The sequence below is a fragment of the Nematolebias whitei genome, chromosome 4 (genome assembly GCF_014905685.2).
Source record: "Nematolebias whitei isolate Nwh7 chromosome 4, NemWhi1, whole genome shotgun sequence".
NCBI classification, from domain to species: domain Eukaryota; kingdom Metazoa; phylum Chordata; class Actinopteri; order Cyprinodontiformes; family Rivulidae; genus Nematolebias; species Nematolebias whitei.
Genome location: NC_056501.1, coordinates 49,935,159 through 49,960,432, shown reverse-complemented (window position 1 = coordinate 49,960,432; position 25,274 = coordinate 49,935,159). Strand labels below are relative to the sequence as shown.

The following is a 25,274-nucleotide window of genomic DNA, read 5'->3' as shown; positions in this document are numbered from 1 at the left end:
TGTGGGAAGGATGGATGGGGCCATGTATCGTGAGATTTTGGCCAACAACCTCCTTCCCTCAGTAAGAGCACTGAAGATGGGTCGTGGCCGGGTCTTCCAGCATGATAACGACCCAAAACACACAGCCAGGGCAACTAAAGAGTGGCTCCGTAGGAAACATCTTAAGGTCCTGGAGTGGCCTAGCCAGTCTCCAGACCTGAATCCCATAGAAAATCTTTGGAAGGAGCTTAAAGTCCGTGTGTCCCAGCGACAGCCCCGAAACCTGAAGGCTCTGGAGGAGATCTGTATGGAGGAGTGGGCCAAAATCCCTGCTGCAGTGTGTGCAAACCTGGTCAAGAACTACAGGAAACGTCTGATCTCTAATTGCAAACAAAGGTTTCTGTACCAAATATTAAGTTTCATTTTTCTGGTGTATCAAATACTTATTTCACACAATAAAATGGAAATTAATTGTTTAAAATTCATACATTGTATTTTTCTGGATTTTTGTTTTAGATTCCATCACTCACAGTTGAAGAGTACCTAAGATAAAAATTACAGTAATCTACAAGCTTTGCAAGTGGGAAAACCTGAAAAATCAACAGTCTATCAAATACTTGTTCTCCCCACTGTATATATGTGTATGTGTGTGTGTGTGTGTGTGTGTGTGTGTGTGTCTTAAGACAATGTACAAACCTTACCTCTCCTTTCACCATGCGAACCTTTGCCAGCCACCATCCACATGGCTCTTTGTCATTAGCCCTTGAATACACCTGTACACACACATTCCCACACAGAGTAAATATCTATAAAGAAAAATCAGCTTGACAGGATTTGGAGCAAAGGATTTGTGCACATTATTTTCATATAATTCTGTAAAAAACTGACATCCAAAGACATGTTTGTTGAAAAAGTGGGTGAATAATTTGCATACAGTTTAAGTTGAACACAGTGGAGTGTGTTTATTGGTTTGGAATAAGCGTTTACCAACATGTGTGAAAACAGGAGTAGGGCTGCAACAACGAATTGAAAAAATGTATAAAAATTGATTATTAAAAGTGTTGGCAACAAATTTCATTATCGATTTGTTGTGTTGAGCAATTATGAGTCACCACGTTTCGGAGCCGTTTTCTTCACCTGCAGAGCATCGTCAATGCTGGCCGACTAAATTAAGTTGATTTGTTTGTTTTTTAACTCTGCAGAGTGAGTTAAATGGAGCAAGGCCAAAGGTGGAAGCAGAGCAGAGGCGGTGTTTTCAAAGGAAATTAATTAGATTTTACAAATGACTGATGCCGAGAAAACAGTTCAACCCAAATCCTCAGAAGTGTGGGAGCACGTTTCACGCTTCACAAAGCTAAAAAATGTGTAACATGTAAGCCTTGCAAAAGTGACGACATGGCACCACGGTGAAACGTAAACATGTCGAAGTCATCGATGAAGGGAGCTCATCAGCAGGGTAAGTCTCTACAATATCCTACATTTGGTCCATTTCCAAGAGAGAAAACCTAACGTCAGTCTCTCCAGTATCTGGCCTAATGCTGCTGGTTGTTTGTTAACTGATTAATGACAGTGATAGACGTGTTACTTTTTATTTCAATTTAATTGGTACAAGCAGTGTTTAAATGTGATTAATAAATAAAGCTAACACAAAGATGGTAATAATTTAATGATTAAGCTTCAAGTTTTAATTTGCCAGCAAAGTCTGAGTGAAGACACTGCACTGTAAGGCAGGACGAATTGCATTTAAACAAGAATTAAAGTAATTTATTGCATCTACTCAAATGTGTGTAATTAACACACACATACACACACACACATATATATATATACACACATACACATATACCTATGTATCAACCAGTTCAGATCAACCACTCTGAGAAGGTGCTATTTAAGAGACTGAGCTGAAAACAGCACCTCAGACTGAGGAAGTCTCTCGGATGAGAGACGAAACGTTTCTACATTTTTTTTGCTTTGTTTTGTTGTTGTTTTTGTTTGTTTTCTTGTTTTTTGAATGTCCAGAAAACCAGTTTGAACTTTTTTGTATTTTTCTACCTGGATTATTGAGCATGTATCAGAACACATGGTCTTTCTTATTCCAGAAAAAAAAACTGCCATCATGAAGGCTGTCATTGTTTGCTAAGACATCATGCACACCACAGCAAGCAGCTGTCTTGACTGTGTAGTGAACTTAAATTACATTTGTAAAATAGTAATGATAATAAAAAAGAGAGTGTTCTTTTCACTTGAATCTTCAAGAAAGAAAGTCTCAGGATGGGTGAACCTGTATTTCTGGATTAAAATCAATAAAATGACAGTTCCTGTCCCACAAGGTTCTTAAGGTCAAGGGTTTTGACCTTAGGCTTAGTCGTGACACCAGATTAAGTTCACTACAACTGAAAGCATCCTGAACATGATCGCCACCAACATGAGGCCTCTGTCGATGGTTGAAGACGAAGGCTTCACTACAATGAGCCACACTTTTGTTACACTCTTCTCCCAAGTACACATTTTACAAAGCTCATGGAAAGAATGTGCGATTTGAGTGTGTAATTTGCTATGTCAGTCAAATGTTTTATTTTGTAATAAAAAGGTGGAAATCTAAACATTTTTTGGCCAATTCATCGAGTCACCAAAAAATAATCAACATCGATTATTAAAATAATCGACATTGATTATTAAAATAATCGTTAGTTGCAGCCTTAATTTACAGTGGTGCTATGAAGTTTGTGAACCCTTTAAAGTGTTCTAAATTTCTGCAAAAATAAAACCTAAAACATCATCCAATATTTTAGGACATAAGTCCTAAAGTAGATAAAGAGAGCCTAGTTCAACAAATGAAACAAAAATATTATATTTTGTGATTGATGGATTGATTGGTTGGTTGGTTGATGCATGAGCCACCTTCTCTTGAGAGTCAGTTCATGGATAGATGTCCTGACATTTTCCTTTAGAATTCTCTGATAATTCAGAATTCATTGTTCCATCAATGATGGCAATCCATCCTGGCCCAGACAGAAACAAAACAGGCCCAAACCACAATACTACCACCACCATGTTTCACAGATGGGATAAGGTTTTTATGCAGGAATGCAGTTTTCCTTTCTCCAAACATAATGCTTTTAATTAAAAGTTCTATTTTGGTCTCATCCGTCCACAAAACATTCTTCCAACAGCCTTCTGGCTTGTCCATGTGATCTTTAGCAAACTGAAAACAATCAGCCATGTTCTTTTTGGAGAGCAGTGTCTTCTCCTTCAACCCTGCCATGCAAACCATTGTTGTTCAGTGTTCTCCTGATGGTGGACTCATGAACATCAACATCAGCCAATGTGAGAGAGGCCTTCAGTTGCTTAGAAATTACCCTGGGGTCCTTTGTGGCCTGCCAACTATTCAACGCCTTGCACTTGGAGTGATCTTTGTTGGTCCTCCATTTGTACACAATATGTCTGACTGTAGATTGGTGGAGTCCAAACTCTTTAGAGATGTCCTGATGCATGCTAAATAATCCAAGTGGAAAAAAAACTAACAAGTTAAATTAGGTCCTCTGGACAGATGCAAAAAGTAAAAAAATTAATTAAATTAAACTAGTTGAAACATTTCATCTTCAATCCAAGAGACACTGACGAAGTCTCTTGGATTAAAGACAAAACGTTTCAATTTCTATTTTTTTATGTTTTACTTTATGCATCTGTCCAGAGGACATGACTTAACTTGGTTAGATCTTTAAAGATGGTTTTGTAACCGTTTCCAGCCTGATGAGCATCAACAACTCTTTCTCTGAGGACCTCATTTAATCATGCTATGATACACTTCCACAAACATGTTGTGAAAAGCAGACTTTAACAGATCCCTGTTCTTTAAATCAAACAGGGTGCCCACTCTCACCTGGTCAACATCCCATTGATTGAAAACACCTCACTCTAATTTCACCTTATCTTCGTCTCAGGGCACCCCTCCAACTCTCGTCTAACCGGTAATTGGATGCCCCTAGACTCCTGAGTATTATCCAAACAATACTACAGGGCGGCTGTGGCTGAGTGGTTAGAGCAGTCGTCCTCCAATGCAAGAGTTGGGGGTTCGAATCCACCAGCAGACACATGCCAAAGAGTCCCTGGGCAAGACACTGAACCCCTAGTTGCCTCCGATATGTGTCCCATCGGTGTAGGAATGTGATAAAGCACTGATTAGTCTCTTTAGAATGATTTGTTCAATTAGCTTCGTAGAGATCTAGTAGAGTGCTGTATGAATGGGTAAATGAGGCACAGATTGTAGTGTAAAGTGCTTTGAGTCTCTCGATAAGATAGAAAGGCACTATATAAGTACAGTCCATTACTACGGTCAGGCCCTCTTACGCTGTGTTTGAGAAAGATTCGACTAGGCACTAACAACCTTCATCTGTAAGACGCACCCCTATTTCACCTCACAGCTCTTAGAGTCAAGTAGCAGTGACCCCAAAGTTTACCATAAAGTATCCTGCATTATGGCTGCTCTTCCTCTATTTGACGTTTCACAATTGGTACAAGACCTAGTAATTTTCCTAGGCTAGGACAAGTTGGCCATATGGGGATACTGTTCAAAAATCTAAGTAACCGTTCAAAACCTCCAAAAATCTCAGAACCAAGCACACTTTCTCACTAAGTTCAGCAATGTGAATGTATCATTCAGATGTCATCAGGTAAATGAGTCCAACACCTATGATTTTCATGCTTTGTGTTTTTAAGTACCGGTTTCAGTTCCGGTAAGCTGATGGACGGCATCTTCCCGGGCTTCTCTCAAGTCTTTTATCATCAAACTGACCCGTTTTTTCTAACCGGACCAAAGTTGGTACCCCTTCCAACCGAATTTGGTGTTCAGTGACTCAGAGAGCCGGACGGGACCGTACAAAAAATTATTTCGGTCCAGGACCTCCAGGTCCAGGATCGTCCCTCGGCACACAGTTGGCTGTCCGCAGTGATGAGGAGCTCGGAAGACTGTGGGAGGAGCGGCCATCGTTCTGGGAGGAGTTCTGTCTGGCATTCGGGCGGTCCTACAGCCCGGGGGAACAGAGAGGTCAGCCAAGTCTGGGTGGATGGACCTGACGGCATCTGCAGCCGGTTTCTTAGGATCCACTGTGGGATGGATCTTTACAAGAGATCCTTCCTGCTTACAGCCATCAGTATCTACAAACCGGATTCCAAAAAAGTTGGGACACTAAAGAAATTGTGAATAAAAACTGAATGCAATGATGTGGAGATGGCAAATGTCAATATTTTATTCGTAATATAACATAGATGACAGATCATAAGTTTAATCTGAGTAAATGTAACATTTTAAAGGTTTTATTTATTTATTTATTTTTGTATCGAGATCTATGACATCATCAAATACTCGAGTTCTACTCGGGTTTTATTATGTTAATGTCAAGTTTAAAAATTATATACTCGTTCAACCTCTAGTTCATGCCCTAATGTAAACGCACGTAGCCTTCTGAGAAAACTTGATGCCTTGAAAATTCTGGTCAGTTCTTTTGGGGCAGATGTTATCTTCATCTCTGAAACCTGGCTCAACAAATCTGTACTGAATAATGACCTGGTAATCAATGGATTTAACATCTATCGCTGTGATCGTCAAAAAAAAAAAGGGGGGGGGGTCGCTGTTTACATCAGAGATTCTCTGGTTTCTAGTCTTGTCTGCTAAAACAATTCCAAACCAGTTTGATGCCTTAGCTGTAAACATCACGTTGAATGGAGGCCAGATCTTATCTGTGGTGGGTTGTTATCGTTCCCCCTCAGCAACACCTGAGGCTCTGTCCTCCCTGATGGAATTCCTTGGAATTTTAAAATTCTAAGAGATTTTTTTTGGCAGGAGATTTCAACATTGACTGGGATGAGTCAGACCCCCTCTGTGATGAATTCAAGGAATGTTACCCGTCACTCAATCTAACCCAACTGATCGACTCTCCCACTAGACCAAACAAAAACTGTCCTGAAAAATCTTCCATCTTAGACCTGTTTCTAACTAATATGCCTCACAAATTCCCTGGTACAGGTGTATTCGCTGACATTTTGAGTGATCATTGTGTGACAGTGGCTCTCAGAGAAATTAAACTTCCACCTTCTAAGCACAGATTAATTCAAAAAAGGGATCTGAAACATTTTTGTGAACAGTCATTCCTCTGGGATCTAGCCCACTTTGACTGGCATTATATTCTATTAACTGACAATGTGACCAATGCTTGGAACTATTTTCAAATAGTTTCATTTATTTTGTGAACAAACATGCTCCTTTTCATCAGCTCATAATAAAGGGACGAGACAGCCCCTGGTTTACTCCAGAGCTAGCCGACCTCCTGCACAGGAGAGATCATCTTTGGGCCACAGTGAGAAAATCTGGCTCAGACACCGATTGGTTGAGTTTTCGACAGATGAGGAATAAATGCACAACTGCCCTCAAAGCAACAAAATGCAACTATTTCTTATCAAGACCTCCAAAAATCTAAATGACCCTAACAGATTCTGGAAAACCATCAAATCTCTCTCAGGCAGCTCCCAATCATCTGACATCCCATCATAATTTCTCGTTAACTCTGTTTCTGTGTCAAATAAGTAGGGATGCACCGATCCACTTTTTTTAAACTTCCGATCCGATCCGGATACCGATCCAGTTCCGATAACATCATCATCATTGATTTTATATGAGGCTGTAATAATTTCCTCTCAAATACAATTTGTACAAATATATGCATGCATGTCCAAAAAGGCAAATTGAGGTAAGTTTTATTAATGTTGAATAAGTTTTAAAGTTAGAATTAAATTCTGTTAACACAAAACATATTTTTTAAATTCCTAGCTTTAAAGTGGATATTAAAGTGATTAATTTAAGTGATTGTTTAAAGTTTTTTTTTTAAATAAGGGTCAGATATATGAAATTTTTTCTTCTTTCTGCACTCTTTTCATTCAATGTTTTCTTTTTGATGATTTTTTATTTTGTTTCTTTTAAATGAATGAATAAATGAATTAAAATAAAATAAAATGTTAAATGGCTTCAACCACCTGCTAAGTTTGTGGCATAAACCAATAAACATGTTCCTGTTTTTATAATGTAGCTGTTATTGTTTTTTTTTTAATATATGTAATTTTCAAATCATGTGTATTTTTATGATTGTCTACTGTTGTACTGATAAATATCTCTGGAGGGTAAACTATATGTTGGCTGTAAGTATCAAGCTGCGAAATACTTTGTTTTCAACAACTGATAGTGATTGGTCATTAATTATGATGAAGTTTAGCAACTTCTCGGTAAACATTCGAGCTCCGGGGCTTCAGCAATGTCTTCTTCTTGTTCAATCCAAAGCAAGCAGCCTGATTTTGGTCAGCCGCGCTCAGTCTGCCCCTCCTCAGAGACAGGCAGATTAGACGCGGCTTGCAGGGGTCGAGTTGGCTGTTTCGGGATGAGCAAAGAGTAGCGCCCCGCTGAAGCCACATAGCTCGAATGTCCAACGTAAAACGTTGGTTACGTACTGTAACCCCAGATTCTATGAGTATAAGCGTAGCCCTTTAAGGCTGTCGCTGATGGGTTTATCCCGTTATGAGCAGCATAAGCACTGAAAAAATTTAGTCCACGCCCACCTGCTGTGTGGGCCCCACCCGGTCCGTATAAATTACGTTAAGAGCGGGAAATCGGCTCCCAAAATAGCTTTTTCTTCAGCCATTTAGGAGCCAGTGAGGCCCGACGCTTAAAGGGCTACGCTTATACTCATAGACTCTGGGGTTACAGTACATAACCAACGTTCTATGTCGTATAAGCTTCGCCCTTTAAGGCTGTCGCTGATGGGTTAAGGGCGAAGCGGATGTGGTCCTCGCTTCACTGGGTCCATTCGAACACAGTATGACGCGGAAGCTTGCCCAAAAAACGTCTTTTCACTCAGCTCCCCGTGTGCATAACTACGTGTTACGTAATTATGTGCCATGCACAGACGCATGTTGTGTAACTATGCATACTGACAAAAACATGAACGCCCCGGAAATTTTCAACGGGGAAATGATGTTGAAAAGAAGAGGGGGAGGGGGGGCATGAACCAACTGGTTCATGGCTGAGTAGTATAAACAGATCAAAAAACAATGAACTGATTATTGATCAAATGAACTGATTGGTAACAATAGTCATGAACTGATTAATGACAATAGAACCAAAATCACAGACACAACTTGTGACTGATAACAACATCTCACACTGTAATGCATGCAGACAGAAGTGAGCTTAAACAGAGTTCCATGAAAAACAACAATATTCATTCTGTTAGAGCACTAAGGACAGAATGTGTCATGGAACGAGCCGTCACATCACGTAAATAAAAGCGAATGAATGAGCAGGGTGTTGACCACGCAGCCGCAGTGCAAATGTCCTGCATTGACATACCATTATGCAGAGCAGTCGAAGATGCGATAACCCTGGTCGAGTGTGCTTGAGGTTGACAGGAGGCTCTAAATCTGATGCTTGTAGACTTCAGGAATGGCCTCACACAGCCAGTGTGACAAGCGCTGGGTGGATAACAGCGACCTGCAGATGCATCTCTATAATGCACAAACAGGTGTTGAGTTTGACGCATTACAGCTGTGCGCGCTATGTAACACGTCAACGCCCGCACCGGACAGAGAAGATGAAAAGATGCTTCTTCTTCTGATCTGTGGGGGGGGAAGGGAAAAAACCCCTCCAACGATATCGCTCTTGATTTAAAAGAGCTCGTGATGATTTTAGGCATAAAAGCTGGGTTTGGTCTTAAATCAGCTGAACTACCGTCAGCCTGAATTCTGAGACATGACGGAGCAGCAGAGAAGGCAGATAAATCACTCACCCTCTTAGCGGATGTTAAAGCCAGCAGCAGGGCTGTTTTAAGAGACAAGAATTTAAGTGAAACCTGATCCAGAGGCTCAAATGGAGCTTGATCAGGGCTCGCAGGACCAGCGTTAAATCCCACTGTGGAGCAAGTGGGCGTGAAGAAGGCCTGCGTCTCTGAACACATTTTAGAAACCGCTCCATCAGCGGGTGATTAAAAGCCGTTCTGTCTCCGAACCCTTCGTGGCAGGAAGAGATGGCTGCAGCGTACGTTTTAATCGTGCTGAATGCCAACTTCCTATCCATCAGCTGTTGTAGAAAAAACAACACGCCGCCTAATGGGCATGAGGTGGCCTCTACACCTTTCTCTGTACACCAGCGCTGAAAAGCCGTCCACTTTGATGTGTACAGAGCTGTGGTAAATGCAGCATGTGGATCTTGGATTGTGCGCACTACCTCCTGCGGGAGACCCATCCTCTCTAAGCGGGATCGCTCAGCGGCCAGACCCACAGGTGCTGACCTATTTCTGAGTAACTCCTGATCGCTCCTCCTGCTTGAAGGAGAGTGACCTCCCTCTACGGCAGTTTCCACGGACGACCCGACAACAGACGTTACATGACTGGGAACCATGGTGCATTCACGCGCTCGGGAGCCACCAGAAGAGCTGTCAATCCCTCCTCCTGAACTCGGTTCAGGAACCGTAAAATCAGAGGAAGTGGGGGAAACGCGTACAGAAGTGTTTTGGGCCACGGGCTGTGAGCAAATGCATCCACCCCCAGTGGAGGATCGTCTCGCGGGCTCAGGGGAAAACCATAATTGACACTGAGCGTTCTCTCGTGTCGCAAACAGGTCCACAGCTGCGTTGCCAAACTTCTGCCACGTCTGAACCGTCAGGTCTGGATGGAGAGTCCAGTCCCCGTGACGTGGGCCGCCCCTGGACATCACATCTGCCCCTCTGTTCAGAACACCGGGTATGTAAACTGCTCTGATGGAGAGCAGGTTTCGGTGAGCCCAACACAGTAGCTTGCGCAATGTGTAACATCTAGGCTGAACGCACACCCCCTTGATGGTTATGTACGCAGCAGTCATCATGTTGTCTGTGTGAATCAACATGTGTTGATTCTGTAGCACGGGAGCAAAGTGTTGAATCACATTCAGCACTGTGCGACAATCCAAAGACATTTATGTGGGCTGATGTGCGGTGGGGCCACAGCGCCCCTCCTACTTGAGATAGGTATGTCCCCCCCCCCCCCCAGCCTGACAGCGAAGCGTCCGTGAAAACTGACACGTGTGACGCGGGTCTGCTGACGGGAACTCCCCCTGACAGAACCAGGGTGTTTCCCCAGTGTCGGAGGTCTGCTCTCACGGAGGGGGGGGGGCAGTGATCATCCGTCTCTTTTGTTTTACTGGATCCACACGCAGACGCGCAAACCACCTGTGGAGGCGTCTCATGTGTAACAAACCCAGCGGAACCACTGTGTGAGCTGATGACATCATTCCTAACAGCTTCAAGACGGAAATAGCTGTTACCACTTTGCCAGGTCTACATGGCGGAGTTGAGTTTTAAAAGTGTCGAACCTCGTTTGTGATAAACGAGCCTTCATGGTGGTTGAATTTAATTCCACTCCCAGATAAACAATTGTCTGGGCTGGGAAAAATCGAGCTTTTCTTCCAATTTATGGCGAAAACCAGATTTGACAGGTGTGATGTCAACACCTGAGCCTGCAACAGCGCCTCCTGTCTGGAGTGACAGGAGCAGCAGATCATCCAGGTAAAACAAAAACTCTCATCCCTGCTCTGTGTAACAGATACTTCATCCCCTGAAAGGAGAAAAAGTCGCAGGAATTTTCTGTGTTTTGGGATGATCGGTATGCGTTTCTCTGGATGTTGTACAACAGCTGTCTGGTTGTCAACATGTGAAAAATGGTCTGTCAATGATCATCTTGTTGAAAAAAAATTGACAGATCCACGATCGGTCTCATTCCTCCGGTCCGTTGGAAACCGGGAAGTAATGAGAGTAAAACCCTGTGTTTTCTCTCTTTTGGGGAACTCTGGAGATTACTTTTATCAGAAACACTTGGACTTTTGCATTTAGGGATGAAATTTGGACTGATGATGACAGGACCGTTTCTATAACTCCTCCGAACGGAAGGGGTTGGGTTGCAAACTGTAACTTGTAACTATTTGCATAACGCCCTGTCCATCCATCTGACCGGCGAGCAGGTTTTAGCCACTCTACGTAATGTTCATGGAGTGAACGTGCGTTTAAGTGATGCGTCACGTTTTGTACGGCCGTCAGCAGTCCGCCCCTCGAAACCGCTGTCATGCATCGCGGGAATGTTTTCTGCGTGACCCAAGGCGAGGCTTCCTCAAAAAAAGGCTCTGAACGCGCTCGTGCGCTGCGTTCGGGCCGCGGACCAACCTTCATGTACAGGTGGGCCGGTGTGTGCTGAGGCAAAGCGTGTGACAGCTGATGACGCTGTGGGGCTGCGCGTTTGACGTTGCTGTGCGAACGTTGAGAGGCGGAGGGCGTGACTTCATTTACGCTGTGCTGTTGGAGTTAAGGCTGCGAGCCCCTTGGGAGCACACGTTTTCTCCAGAGTGATGTGCGGTTCGGTGGGGCGAGTGTCGCTCTTGTGAGAGCGAAGACCTCCACCTGACCCAGCCTGCGGTCCACATTTATACCGATGTGAGCCGGAGAGCACCGGGCAGCTGTGTGTGTGTGAGCCACATCAACACAGCGCCATTGGATGGAGGCTGTTTCATCCCACGAGTGCGAGTTTGACACCGCTTGGGTGAGGATCGTGCCGCTCTGGATGATAACGAGTTATTTTCGCTTACCATTGTGTCGTGTGATCGACTCGTCATGTCTTGGAGCGACGGTGGGTTTAAAAAAAACAAACCTTTATTTAAGGACACCGGCTCGTTATGTGTGAAGGATGTGTGCGCAGCCGCTGTGAGTTCATCCGAGCTTACAGACTGGCTAAAAAACAGACACTTTGATCATTGAATGATGATTTATTTCAACTTTTGTGTCACTTTTACGCACACCCTCCGGAGACCGTCATTTTCAAGGCTTCTCCTTCTTGAGCTCTGCGATTTATTTGCCCAGAGCGCTGTCTTGCAGGCGAACTCTGGGGAAACGCTGAACTGCAGGTTGCCGGAATGAAGAGGGCTGGATTCTGACGGGCGAGGCTGGTGGTGGAACTGAGCGAGAGCCGCGGCCGTGGAAACGTCGATGCTTTGCTAGCGACGGTCCCTCCAGTGGGCCGGGGGGCGGGATGAGCCGCGCGGCTTGATGAGGTGGCGCACAGCCTCTGGCACCTCCTCCGACTGCTTCAACTCGCCAGCATGGATTTGAAGCTGCTCTCGAACAGCGCGTCCGCCGTGATGGGCCCTCCATCAGGTCTTTGTGCAGTTTCTCCGGCAGCGAGGGAGAGTAATGGAACCAGGTGGATCGTTGGATCATCGTCATCCACGCTGCAATCGTCGACAGGCAAACCGTAGAAGAGGCACACATGTTGAAGATAACGTCTGCTGCCTTACAGAGGGAGTTCTTTGTCTCCAAGGCAGGTCTGCGGCCTTCAGCCCCTTTGGACAGGCTATATGCTAGCAGCGCCGCGTTGTTGCTAGCTGCGGCTGCCTGAAAGCACATTGATGGGCTCGATTGGAGAGCGTGGTCACCGTCTGGTTCGTGTTTCTCCTGAGGGACGGGACGCTGCTAAGACCTGGACAGCTTAGCTCCGAAGCTTCCGCGAGGCTCGACTCCAGGGGGGTTACCGAGGGATAGCCCCGCCCGGTGAACCCCTCCACTCTGGTGATGGGTGCGGACTGGGGACCGACTCTCCCAATCTACCAGGAAAAAACCCGTCTGTGGCCTCGCCCGTAGGATGTCCTGTTGGGAGCACGAGGCCATATGGGTCAAGACGGTGAGCCGGAATGGAGCCCAGTAAACTACCTTCCTGCCGGATCATCCGAACTGGCGGGAAAGGCGTAGGACGTAAAAAAGGGTCCTTTCATGTCAGCCTCCTCCTGGGTTACGCCGGACAACCCCTGGGGCGCCATCGGACGGGAGCGGTGTGATCGCCGATGCGAAAACGAGGTGGGATGGGGTGAGCATTCTCAGCCCCCCCCCCCCCACCGACACTACGCTCCCCAGGAGGGAAAAAAGCAGCGGGGGCTGCAGCTGAGCACGCATATCCCGGAGGAACCATCCGATTTGCTCCGAGGGTCGGCGATAAGAGGAAAAAATACAAGATGGCGTTGTCCAGCGTGTAGTGACCTGTTATTGGGAAATATTCCTCGGCGCTTACCTTGAATAGGACTACTCGTCATCTTCTCCTCGGGGAGGAGAACTCACCGGACGACCGGAGGTCGACTGCCGGGCCAAGCATCCTTAACAAAGGTTGGTCATCTACACAATTTTCCTTCTTTGTTCTTCTGACAGTGCTATATTAGCTCGCTGAAGAAAAAATGGGAGCCGATTTCCCGCTCTTAACGTAATTTATACGGACCGGGTGGGGCCCACACAGCAGGTGGGCGTGGACTAAATTTTTTCAGTGCTTATGCTGCGCATAACGGGATAAACCCATCAGCGACAGCCTTAAAGGGCGAAGCTTATACGACATAGAACTAACTTTACCACGGTTTAATGTGGCGCTATGGCTCTGCAGACATTGCTGTCTTGTTTTGTGGTGTTTCTAGTGTAAAATACTTCCACACAGCAGACATGTTTCTATGAAAAGTTTGTTAGCTGTTAGCCACAGTGCTGCTAACTCAACCTTCACGTTGTAGCTGGCTGCAAACTATGAAATGGATTTCCTGAATGTGAGGCGGGTCTTATTACTCTGGGCTCATGAGACACGCCTCCGTTCAGGAAATCCATTCCATAGTTTGAAGCCAACATGCATCATGGATCGGATATATCGGCAGGTTGGTCTGGAAAAATCCGATACGTAAATTATGCTGGTATCGGAGGCCGATACAGATACTGGACCGGATCGGCCCCATCCCTACCTGTGACCCACATCTTTAACCTGTCCATAAGCCAAAACTCCATCCCAGACGCTTGAAAAACAGCCTTTGTTCTTCCTTTGCTGAAGGGAGGTGACCCCACCTCACTGAACAACTATCAGCCAATCTCTAAACTCTGCATTTTAGCCAAGGTTTTAGAAAAACTGATAAACTCTGAAATCAAAAATGACCTGGACTCATTTAACATCTTACCTCGCCATCAATCTGGTTTTAGGAAACAACACAGCACGACTGCTTCACTGAAAGTTCTTAATGACGTTGTTGAAGCACTGGATGCTAAAGATTATTGTGCTACACTTGTCTTAGATCTGTCTAAAGCTTTTGACACTGTGGATCATAACATCTTGTGTCATAAACTCTCAAAAATCGGTTTCTCAGATCACACCATTGGTTGGTTCTCTATCTCTCAGATCGGAGGCAATGTGTTCAACATGATGGTACTTCCTCCAGTTATTTAACAGTCAACAATGGTGTACCTCAAGGCTCAGTCTTAGGACCCACGCTCTTTACAATCTACATAGGTAATGTAGGTCAAAACATCCCCGATGCATCCATACATTTCTATGCTGATGACACAGTTGTTTATTGTTGAGTTAAAACTCAACAACAAACTCTCTTTCAAAATCAGAAAATCTTCTCATCCCCCTTAACAACTCCGTGCTATCCCCCCTCGCCTCAGGTCAAGAGTCTTAGTGTCATCCTCGACACCACTCTCTCCTTCACTTCACACATCAACAATGTTACTCGGTCTGCCTATTTCCATCTCAGAAATATTAACCGTCTCCGCCCTTCTCTCACACCCCGCTCCACAGCTATCCTTGTGCACAGTCTTGTGACTTCTCGGATTGACTATTGCAACTCCCTTCTTTATGGCCTCCCCAACAAATCTCTCCAGAAGCTACAATTGGTCCAGAACTCAGCTGCCCGTGTCATCACTCAAACCTCCTCCTATAACCACATCACTCCAGTCCTGCAGCAGCTCCACTGGCTCCCAGTTAAATCATGCATAGTCTTCAAAATTCTTCTTCTCACTTTCAAAGCTATCCACAACCTTGCCCCTCCGTACCTATCTGACCTCTTACACATCTCCATCCCCTCTCGCTCTCTCAGATCCTCCTCTTCACTACACCTCCATGTACCCTCTGCCCGCCTCTCCACCAGGTATTTTATAGTCTTTACGCATTTTATATTCTGTATGTATTTTATATTCTTTATGTATTTTACATTCTTTATGTAATTTATTCCTGTTGATCTTTGTTCTTACTGTAAAGTGTCCTTGGGTGTCATGAAAGATGCTTTTTAAATAAAATGATTATTATTATTATTAAAACAGTTAAGTCTTTCCAGCTTTTGCAATCTGCATTTAATATCATCCAGTCAGATTTGTTCCGCCTCAAAACTTGTCCTATATGCCGACAAAACCAAAGGGATGCTTTTTCAAACAGGAAGTCGGTCCCAGCATTTCTTCATCCAATTTTATCCTCAAATGATGTCCCTATTGAGTTTGTTTATTCCTATAAATATTTGGGTATCTTGGTCGACTCACATCTCTCTTTTAAGCTCCATGCGAAAAACCTGGTAAGGAAACTGAAAGTTAAACGGGGTTTCTTTTTCAGAAACAGATCCTGTCTAACTTTGAATGCTAGGAAATGCCTTGTATCTGTGACTTTCCTTCCCTCCGTTGATTACGGAGACATTACTTACATGAACGCTCCTACAAGAACCCTACAGATGTTAGATGCTGTCTATCATGGTGCACTAAGATTCATAACTGGCTGTGATTATTGTACCTATCATTGCACCCTGTATTCACTGGTTAACTGGTCATCATTAACTTGATGCAGACTCTCTCACTGGTACATTTTCATCTTTAAATCACTTCTTGGTCCGCTGCCTTCATACATCTCCTCCTACATGTCTCTGTGTGAGTGCAGCTACAACATATGCTCTCAAGACATTATTACCTGCAGTGTTTCCTCACTGCGGACTGAACTTGGCAAAAGGGCCTTCTCCTACTCCGCTCCTGTTTCCTGGAATACCTTACAAAAAGACCTGAAGCTCTCAACCATGACCTCTCTAAATGGCTTTAAAAATCTGTTGGACTCCTGACAAGGACCAATGCAGACATGTTCCTGTTTTTAGTTTTCTACATTCACCTTATAATCTAGTTGTTTTTTTAACTTTTTTGCCATCTTATTTGTAAAAAAAAAAAAAAAAAAAAAATCTGTATGCCTTTTTATAACTGTCTGTTGTTGTCGATGTTGTCCATTGTTGTCATCATTCTTTGTTGAAATCAGGTCTCTCTTGTAAATGAGTCCTTGAGGCTCAATGGGATTTACCTGTATAAATAAAGGTTGAATGAATGAATTAATCAAAAATTTGTATAAGGTTACATTTGTAGCTTTCAAAAATCCGGCAGCAGTGCAAATGCATTTTTTTTTTTTAAAAAGCAGTATAATGAATGAAATAAAAATAAAAAAACAGGTGAAAATCCAAATTCCTCTAGGTGTGAATGCACCAATCTCTTATAATAATCTCGTGTAATCGGCCTACACCCTAACTGTGCTGTCCCTAAGAAAAACCACAAAATGCAACTTGTAATTTTTAAATCGGGTAAAATGGTTCAAGAAGGCTGCTTCCTACCGTATATCCCATGATTGGGTCGGTTTTCCACGAAAAAGGAGAATAATTCCTACAGCCTTTGTCGAAAACGGTCATCAAATATAATTAATTCCAATCAGAAATGTTCAGAGTTATCTGGAGTCAGTCCTCTTGAAGGGCAATCATGTGCTGCTGAGAGGTTCTTCATTGCTTTAAGTTTCCATCTTTTGTTGTTTTCTCAGCTCTTCTGCAGCCAAAATATTCTCTCTTCAATCTTCAGATCTGATCCAAGTCTTCAGGGCTTGACGACCGTGTTCCTTTTCTACCCGAAATGACTGACCGACCTTTGTCTGCTATCTTGTCTTTTTAAACTCATCTCTCGTCTCCGATTGGCTCATTTCTGACCTAATCATCCATTTTGAAAACTTGTCAACCATTTTGAAGACTTTTCAACAGTTCAACAGTTTGTCTCCTTTTTTTCCAGCTTGTGGGTTTTATGCAACAACTTGTCTAGACAGCATACTTACTTTCTGTTATAAGCTCTTGACAGGTGCGCAGATTAATTGTATCTTGGTGTTACAACTTTTGCTCACTTCCTCCTCTCTGGCAGCCATTTCTATTATTTCTCAACCCTCAACTTTTAATCTTAAATGTAAAAAAGAACTAATAGAGGTATAAACTCACTTTTAATCCTAAAAGCAAAAAATATATACTTACTAAAAGAGAGGTATAAACTCAGTTTGTGCCTTTGCAGAACAAGACAACTTATGTTTAACAGGAAGTGTGTGTGTGAAGCATAATCACACTAATGAATTTCCTGTCACTTGCTTCAACTGACACTGTTTCTTGTAGTGGACTCTGCCTCCGACCAAAACCTGCCTCTGAGGACCTTCATGGGACAGGAACTGTTATTTCATGGATTTGAATCCAGAAATACAAATTAGCTCATCCAGAGACTGTCTAACTGTATCCTGAAGTAATCAATTGAAAGAACACTCTTCTTTTATATTATCATCACTATTTTACAATATCTTGATAAATCAAAAGTGTGTTTAGTTCATACCATTTTTAAATGTTGGAGTGAACCACTCATTTTAAATCAACTGTGAAACAGTATTAATGATTTTTTTAATGCTCATTTAAATTAGAAATGAAGTTAAAATGTCTATTTTACAAAGTAATTATGCATTTTTGATCTTCTGTCTAAATGAGAAGTAGTGATGTCGGTCGAAAGTCAGAGGGAATTTATTGGAACGAAGTGTGGTGTTTTTAAAACTCTCAGACAGTAAATAAGAAAACTGGCACCTGTAAGTCTGTCATTTCTCCAAAATATTTTCTCGTCTGTAACCAACCGTTCTCAAAACATTCCTGCTGTTTTCTTGACTTGTAATGAGCCTCTGACATCACTAGAACCACTCCCTGTTGGTTGCTTCAACCAATCAGGAGGTCCTAAAGTGAGAACTCTTTAAAAGTCGACACTTCCTGGAACTGTTAAGTTCTGGAGTTCTGGGGAAGTTCTGGAGGGAGTTCTGAAGTTCTAGAGTTCTGGAGTGGAGTTCTGGAGTCAGTACTGTAGTTCTGCAGTTCTCAGTCTTGAGTTCTCAGTCTTGAATTGAACTCAGTGTGATGGAGTCATCCATCTCTGCAGGAGTCACGGCGCCTCGCTGTGACTTCACCCGGCGAATGCCCTACAACTTCTGAGGAAGTTTGTTCTGTTGAACGGAGTATCTCACGACTTCTGCCGAGTCGCAGCCGCCCTGAGGAGACGCTGAAAGGTAGCGTGCCAGGGACCTCTTGACCGTAGCAGACCCATCCTCTGCCAAGGTACAGAGTCGTCACGAGCTTCACGCACTAAGTGGGCCGAGGGCGAGCTGCGTTTGAAAGGAGCATGCTGTTCTGGTCCACAGACAAACGTCCTCCATTTTCCCATCTTTAAACTCTTCTATTTTGCCAGTAATTAATCTAGATATCTTCAGAAATGTCTGTTGTTTTTATTAAGTAAAACGTGCCAAGTTTTATTAATCAGAACCAGATCAACTAATCAAGTGTACAATGTTTTGATGTTAAATTTTGATTCTGTTCAATAAATGACCACATTTATTTTGATGGGTCAAAGAAAATTAATGTCTCATGTCACTGATTAAACCATCTACGCACAGTTACTTCTGTCACATGGCTGTAATTAGCTCGAAAAAGAGAGAACCCGTTATTTAAATTATATTTTAGTGAAGGTACAGCAAAGCTGACCTTGACACACTATATTCTCAACGCAGCACTTCTAATCCTAAATGTCAAAAATATACTTACTAAAAGAGAGGTATAAACTGACAAAACCCCTTTTTCTAAAATCACTTAACAATTAAAAGTGAAATCCAGATCTACCTTACAATCACTTCATGAATACTTCTTTGATCACAAAATAGATTATATAGGATCTTTCTGATTACAAAAAATATAATAATAACATTTGATTGTTTCAAGACATTGACAGACATAAAATCTTTATTTTAATCAACACACCCACAAAACTTATTATATTGAACATTCATTAACTTTTAAGATTGCATTCTTCAAACTGTCCACCTCCACCATACATGGGCAGTCTGACCTCAACACCTCTTTTCATCCACCTAACTTGACAACCTTCAAATTAATTGCTAATCCTAGAGGTTCAGATATTTTTGCCAATCACAGATATGTAATAATGGATCATTTTCCTCAATAAATAAATTATCAAGTATAATATTTCTGTCTCTTGTTTAACTGGGTTCTCTTTATTTAATTTTAAGAGTTGTGTAAAAATCTGATGATGTTTTAGGTCAAATTTATGCAGAAATACAAACAATTCTAAAGGGTTCACAAACTTTCAAGGGGGGTGGGGATAATTGAATATCTACCAAAAAATTTGAAATAAAATTTTAATTAAAATGCCTGTTCATAAAATCCACCAGCACCGTAAAACAATTTCCTATGCATGTGTGTGTATTAGCTTCCTCTTTCATCCATAACTTCTCCTTTCAAACTAAACCATGACTGATTGTGACAATAACTGTTAAAAAATGCATTAAGTCTTTCCTACCTCAACCTCATCGCTTTCATTTATGTCTTTGCTGAGGCCTGTTGGAGGAGGAAAGCGCACATCCTGGAATGGTATCTGACGTTCAGGCTGCCAACTGGGACAAACACAACACAACAAAAATAGTTTGATTATTACTGATCATGTCTTTATTACATTTTATGCTGTGGCTGAGTGGTTTGAGAAGTCGTCTTACAATGCAAGAGTTGGGGGTTCGAATCCACCAGCAGTCATATGCCCAAGTGTCCCTGGGCAAGACCCTAAACCCCTCATTGCCTCTGATGTGTGTCCCATCGGTGTATGAATGTGATAAAGCACAGATTAATCTCTTTAGAATGATTTGTTCAATTAGCTTTGTAGAGATCCAGTAGTGCTGTATGAATGGGTAAATGAGGGACATATTGTATTGGAAGGGGCTTTGAGTGTCTTGATAAGATAGAAAAGCACTATATACAATGAGGAAAATAAGTATTTGAACACCCTGTGACTTTGAAAGTTCTCCGGTGCATGTCCACTGTGAGAGACATAATCTAAAATAAATATAAAAAATCCGGAAATCACAATGCATGATTAAAAAAATATATATTTGTGTGTTACTGCTGCAAATAAGTATTTGAACACCTGCCAACCAGCAACAATTCTGGCCATCAAAGACCTGTTAGTCCGCCTCTAAAAAGTCCACCTCCACTCCACTTATTATTCTAAATTAGAAGCACCTGTTTTAGGTCGTTAGCTGCATAAAGACACCTGTCCACCCCACACAATCAGTAAGACTCCAACTACTAACATGGCTAAGACCAAAGAGCTGTCCAAAGACACCAGAGAAAAAATTGTAGACCTCCACAAGGCTGGAAAGAGCTACGGGGCAATTGCCAAGCAGCTTGGTGAGAAAAGATCAACTGTTGGAGCAATTATTAGAAAATGGAAGAAGCTAAACATGACTGTCAATCTCCCTCGGACCGGGGCTCCATGCAAGATCTCACCTTGTGGCATATCAAGGATCCTAAAAAAGGTGAGGAATCAGCCCAGAACTACACAAGAGGAGATGGTCGATGACCTGAAGAGAGCTGGCACCACTGTTTCCAAGGTTACTGTGGGTAAAACACTAAAGCCCCCAGTATACTCCCACGTATGTCCGTTCACACGTACGTACGCGTGTACTGTACGCAGAGGGTTCAGACTTCATACTCCAGCGTACACACTGAGCAGCTTCACAGACAAGGGGCGTTTACCTTCGGGACAAATTGAGGTCGCCGATTGGTCATTTGCTGACACGCCTACTGGATTGATTGACAGGTCAACAAAAAAAAACGAGCGCTGGCAGCCGCAGTGTTCTGTGTTGATAAGTTAATAAAACTATCTAAAAAAAAAATTAAAAAAAAAAAAAAAAACGGGGAGCGCTGGCTCTGCAGCCCACACATCAGACCAGCCCACCAGGAAATCTCCGGACCCTCCCGCAGCCACGTTGGACCTGAGTTTAATTCGCTCGTGACAAATTCTTTCATTTCTCACCATTTCAGTCATGGCATCAACGGAGGAGGAAGAGATCACTGCCTCTTGGCAAAAAAACAAAAGAAAAGGCCAGATCAGGGATGAAGAAGGGGAATTTAATACATTGGTGTCGTATACAAAACAGTCCGTCGCTGGGCAGTTTATTGTGCAACACCGCGTACGCGGTCGTAAAAATTGAGCTTTGCACGGACATGCCCTGGGAGGTACGCTCATACCTCTGCGTATGGACGTACGCGGGAGTATACTGGAGGCTTCAGACGTCATAGTTTAAAATCATGCATGGCACAGAACGTTCCCCTGCTTAAATCAGCACACGTCCAGGCCCGCCTTAAGTTTGTCCATGACCATTTGGATGATCCAGAAGAGTCATGGGAGAAAGTTATTTGGTCAGATCAGACCAAAATAGAACTTTTTGGTCTTAATTCCACTTGTAGTGTTTGGAGGACAAAGAATGATGAGTACCATCCCAAAAACACCATTCCTACTGTGAAGCATGGGGGTGGAAGCATCATGTTTCAGGGTGTTTTTCTGCACATGGGACAGGACGACTGCACTGTATTAAGGAGAGGATGACCGGGGCCATGTATTGCAAGATGTTGAGGAACAACCTCCTTCCCTCAGTTAGAGCATTGAAGATGGGTCATGGCTGGGTCTTCCAACAAGACAATGACCCGACGTGCACAGCCAGGAGAACCAAGGAGTGGCTCCGTAAGAAGCATATCAAGGTTCTGGAGTGGCCTAGCCAGTCTGCAGACCTAAACCCTATAGAAAATCTTTGGAGGGAGCTCAAACTCCATGTTTATCAGCAACAGTCCAGAAATCTGGTTGATCTAGAGAAGATCTGTGTGGAGGAATGGGCCAAAATTCCAGCTGCAGTGTGTGCACACCTGGTGACAAACTACAGGAAATGTTTGACCTCTGTAATTGCAAACAAAGGCTACTGTACCAAATATTAACATTGATTTTCACAGGCGTTCAAATACTTATTTGCAGCAGTAACACACAAATAAATTTTAAAAAATCATACATTGCGATTTCCGGATTTTTTTTTTAAGATTATGTCTCTCATAATGGACTTGCACCCAAGATGAAAATTTCAAACCCCTCCATGATTTCTAAGTGGGAGAACTTGCAAAGTCGCAGGGTGTTCAAATATTTATTTTCCGCACTGTAAGTACAGTCCATTTACCATTTAGTACTTACTTGTTTTCAAAAGCCACAGTGACTGATCCCTCGTGAACATCCTTGATTAAAGCCTACAAGAATCACAGACAGGGATGAGGGTTTAATATAAAACCTGAAGCTTGAATCAAATCCAAAGCTTCAAAAATCACAGAAGAAAATAACAAATTGTTTATCTGTTCAGGGGTTTGAGCTTTGGCTGTAAAACAGGTTCGACTCTTTCTCTCTACAATTTGCATCTGTGAAATTATGGCAATTAGAACACATACTTCCTAGAAAAAAACAACAAGAGATTCAGAGCTTAGTCTGGCCTGGAAGCTTGGCTGTCTGTGATGGATGAAACCAGGCAAACACAAAAGCCTCTCAAACCCCACTGTTTGAATGTGTGAACAGGGCCACCTTTTTTTTTAATTCAACCTTTATTTAAACAGGTTAGTCCCATTGAGCCACGAGGACTCATTTAACAGAGTGATGACAACAGTGGATAACAACGACAACAATAGACATTCATAAATGATTCATACAATTTTTTTTGTTTTTTTTACAATTCAAAACAAAATGATAATTAAAAGGAGAAAGAAACAGAAAAAAAACAGCTAGATTATGAGGCAGTGTAGAATATTAAAAACAGGAACTGCATCGGTTCTTGCCAGGAACTTAACAGACGTGAACAGGACCTCCTTAACCAGCGACCATCAAAAAGACTATGATAATCAAGATTAATAAAGAAGGTTTATTGACCACAATTATCTAAACAAATACTTGAAAAATAACAAGGAGAGTGTTTATCAAGAAACAAATCCTTTAGAGGCCTTTTGAAGTTTTAAATGGCTTGGCACTCAATTACTCAACTGAACTTTTTGACTTTTATAACCCCTAAGAGCATTGAGATCTTTCCGCCAGTTGCTCTTAGGCCTCATTTACAAGGACAAGGGTGGGCAAAACAGAGTTTTTCAGATGTTGATTTGAGGAAAAATGCATTTTTGACACGGACGCATTTGGTATTTACATGCAACCGTAGAACCCCGCCCCCACCCGAGTCAGCTGTAGTTGCCATGACAAGTCATTAGCTGATGCAGTGAATTTTGAACATTCACCTAATGCACATGCGTGCTGCCTGGGACCGCTGTCACTAAGGACTTTCCTCTGGGCTTAAAGCTCAGTAACAACAAAACTTAAGCCACATTTTGGATACGAGTCAACAAATTTGATGGCTAACGGGACCGCCGTTAACAGCTCGACGTCGGTCGCTGAGCGAACCAGCACTGACAAGAATGATGTCAAACTTTCTACTCCAGTTGTAATCAGTAGCAGTCGAGCAATGCTACAGCTAGGGCTGAGTGCCAAGCTTCGGTTCTTTTATGGTACCGACCGAACTGCTTCGGTCGGTGTATGGATCAAAACATGCCTCGTCTTTCAGTGTCAAGTTTCGGTGAACGGCTGTAACGTGACACGTGGTTTCAGCATGCAGGCAGGTAAAACACAGACATACATGGCTAAGCCCACAGACGAGGTTCATGTGTATCTGTGTTGTGTGAACTAGTTGTGTTAAGTGTGTGTCGTTGAACCGCTTAAAAAATGCCACTAAGATCAAAAGTGTGGCTCCATTTTAGAAAGACTGATGCAAATAGTGCACAATACAATATATGTAAAAAAGACATGGTTGCTAAGGCTGGCAACACGACTAATTTGATGAAGCATCTTATCATGCACGGCATCAATTTAAGAGCGGAAGGTTGCTCGGTGTTTGGTTGCAATAAGAGTGGACCACAGCCATCCTCCTCACAGTATTTAAGTTAGCCTGTGGGTAAAAGTGCCCGAATGGCCTGATTTAACATCTCCACGACCGGACCCCTCTTCATCCGAGAACTAAGAGGACGGCTCTGTGTCTGGGATTACAGCTGGTAAGTTTAAATTTGTTAAGATTATTGCAGCTTCGTGGCTGCAGCTTAAAACATGCATTGCATGGTGCATTAACTATCCGTGTAACGCTAACTTTAAGATATTAGTGTGTAGTAGGAATGTGCGATATGGCATAAAATTCATATCACTATATGTACTGTGAAAGGTGGTGATAACGATATATATCACAATATGTTTTTGGTATAAAACTTGCAATAGGAAAGAATAAAGCATATGGTGTCCTTTTGCCATAATTTATTTTGAATTAAGAAAATTCCACCAATAGGTCCAGAGAGTTTTTAAATAATAAACACATCAAGTATTAGGCTTCTTTCTTGTAGTGCAAAAAATAACAAATGTAGTTTTAGCCATATGTTTTAAACTAAAGAATATGTTGTTAACTCTTAACGGTTTCCAGTATTCTCACATTAGAAATGAACAGCAACAGAGCAGCAAGTGCACACTGAAACACTTCATCCTCCAACCCTCTGGTGGGCGTCTCCTTCCGCTTTAATGGAGAACTGACATAAAATGCATCTGTGGCTTTGACCAGAGGGTCTCGCAGTAAAATCACACAACACAGCGTTCTTTTACAGATCAGAAAGCAAGTTTCTCTAAAGATGGCCAACGCTTACTTTCGATGGGAAAAAAAAAAAAACTTTCAATGGAACACAGCGTTTTGTGCATGCGTCCAAAAACGGAAACACTACGGCAAGCCGGCCATAGTTAGCTTGTAGCTTCACTACATAGCTCTCGAAGAAAATACTTTACCACCACTTACGTACAGTTTTCAAGTACAAAAAGATTATATCACGCACTCCTAGTGTGTACTTTATTTTATTTTAATAATTGTATGCGGTAGAGAAGGGAACGTCAAGAGAAAATTACTAACAGTCACAGGCCGAAAAAACTCGGGATGTGACTGTTAGTAATCTTGAAATTGGTGATAATGTTTTTTCAGACAACATGCCAGTCTGGTTTGAGTTCAACCTCCCCCATTTAACTCATAGGCCGTGCATTCCTGCACGTAGTAGCCGGGCCATTAGCCACTTCACTGCTGCAAGTTTCACAGATGCTTATAACTCTGAAATGATCATTCAGTCCCCGGTGTTTCTCACCACCATTGAGGCGCTGACATCCCAGTTCAACTCTGTCTGCTTAAAGACTCTGGAT

General features: G+C 42.6%; 2 protein-coding genes across 2 annotated transcripts in view; both read right to left on the bottom strand.

The window, feature by feature from the left end:
- Positions 1-25,274, bottom strand: part of fmr1 (FMRP translational regulator 1) — a 124,861-nt gene that overhangs the window by 65,671 nt on the left and 33,916 nt on the right. The window contains exons 2-4 of the mRNA XM_037675427.1: positions 22,221-22,273; positions 19,509-19,602; positions 681-752 (exon numbers count right to left, since the gene is read on the bottom strand). Of these exons, the coding sequence (XP_037531355.1) occupies positions 681-752; positions 19,509-19,602; positions 22,221-22,273 (219 nt within the window). The remainder of the gene's footprint in view (positions 1-680; positions 753-19,508; positions 19,603-22,220; positions 22,274-25,274) is intronic.
- The window catches only part of mmgt1 (membrane magnesium transporter 1), a 144,615-nt gene that overhangs the window by 116,256 nt on the left and 3,085 nt on the right, over positions 1-25,274 (bottom strand). The window lies entirely within an intron of this gene.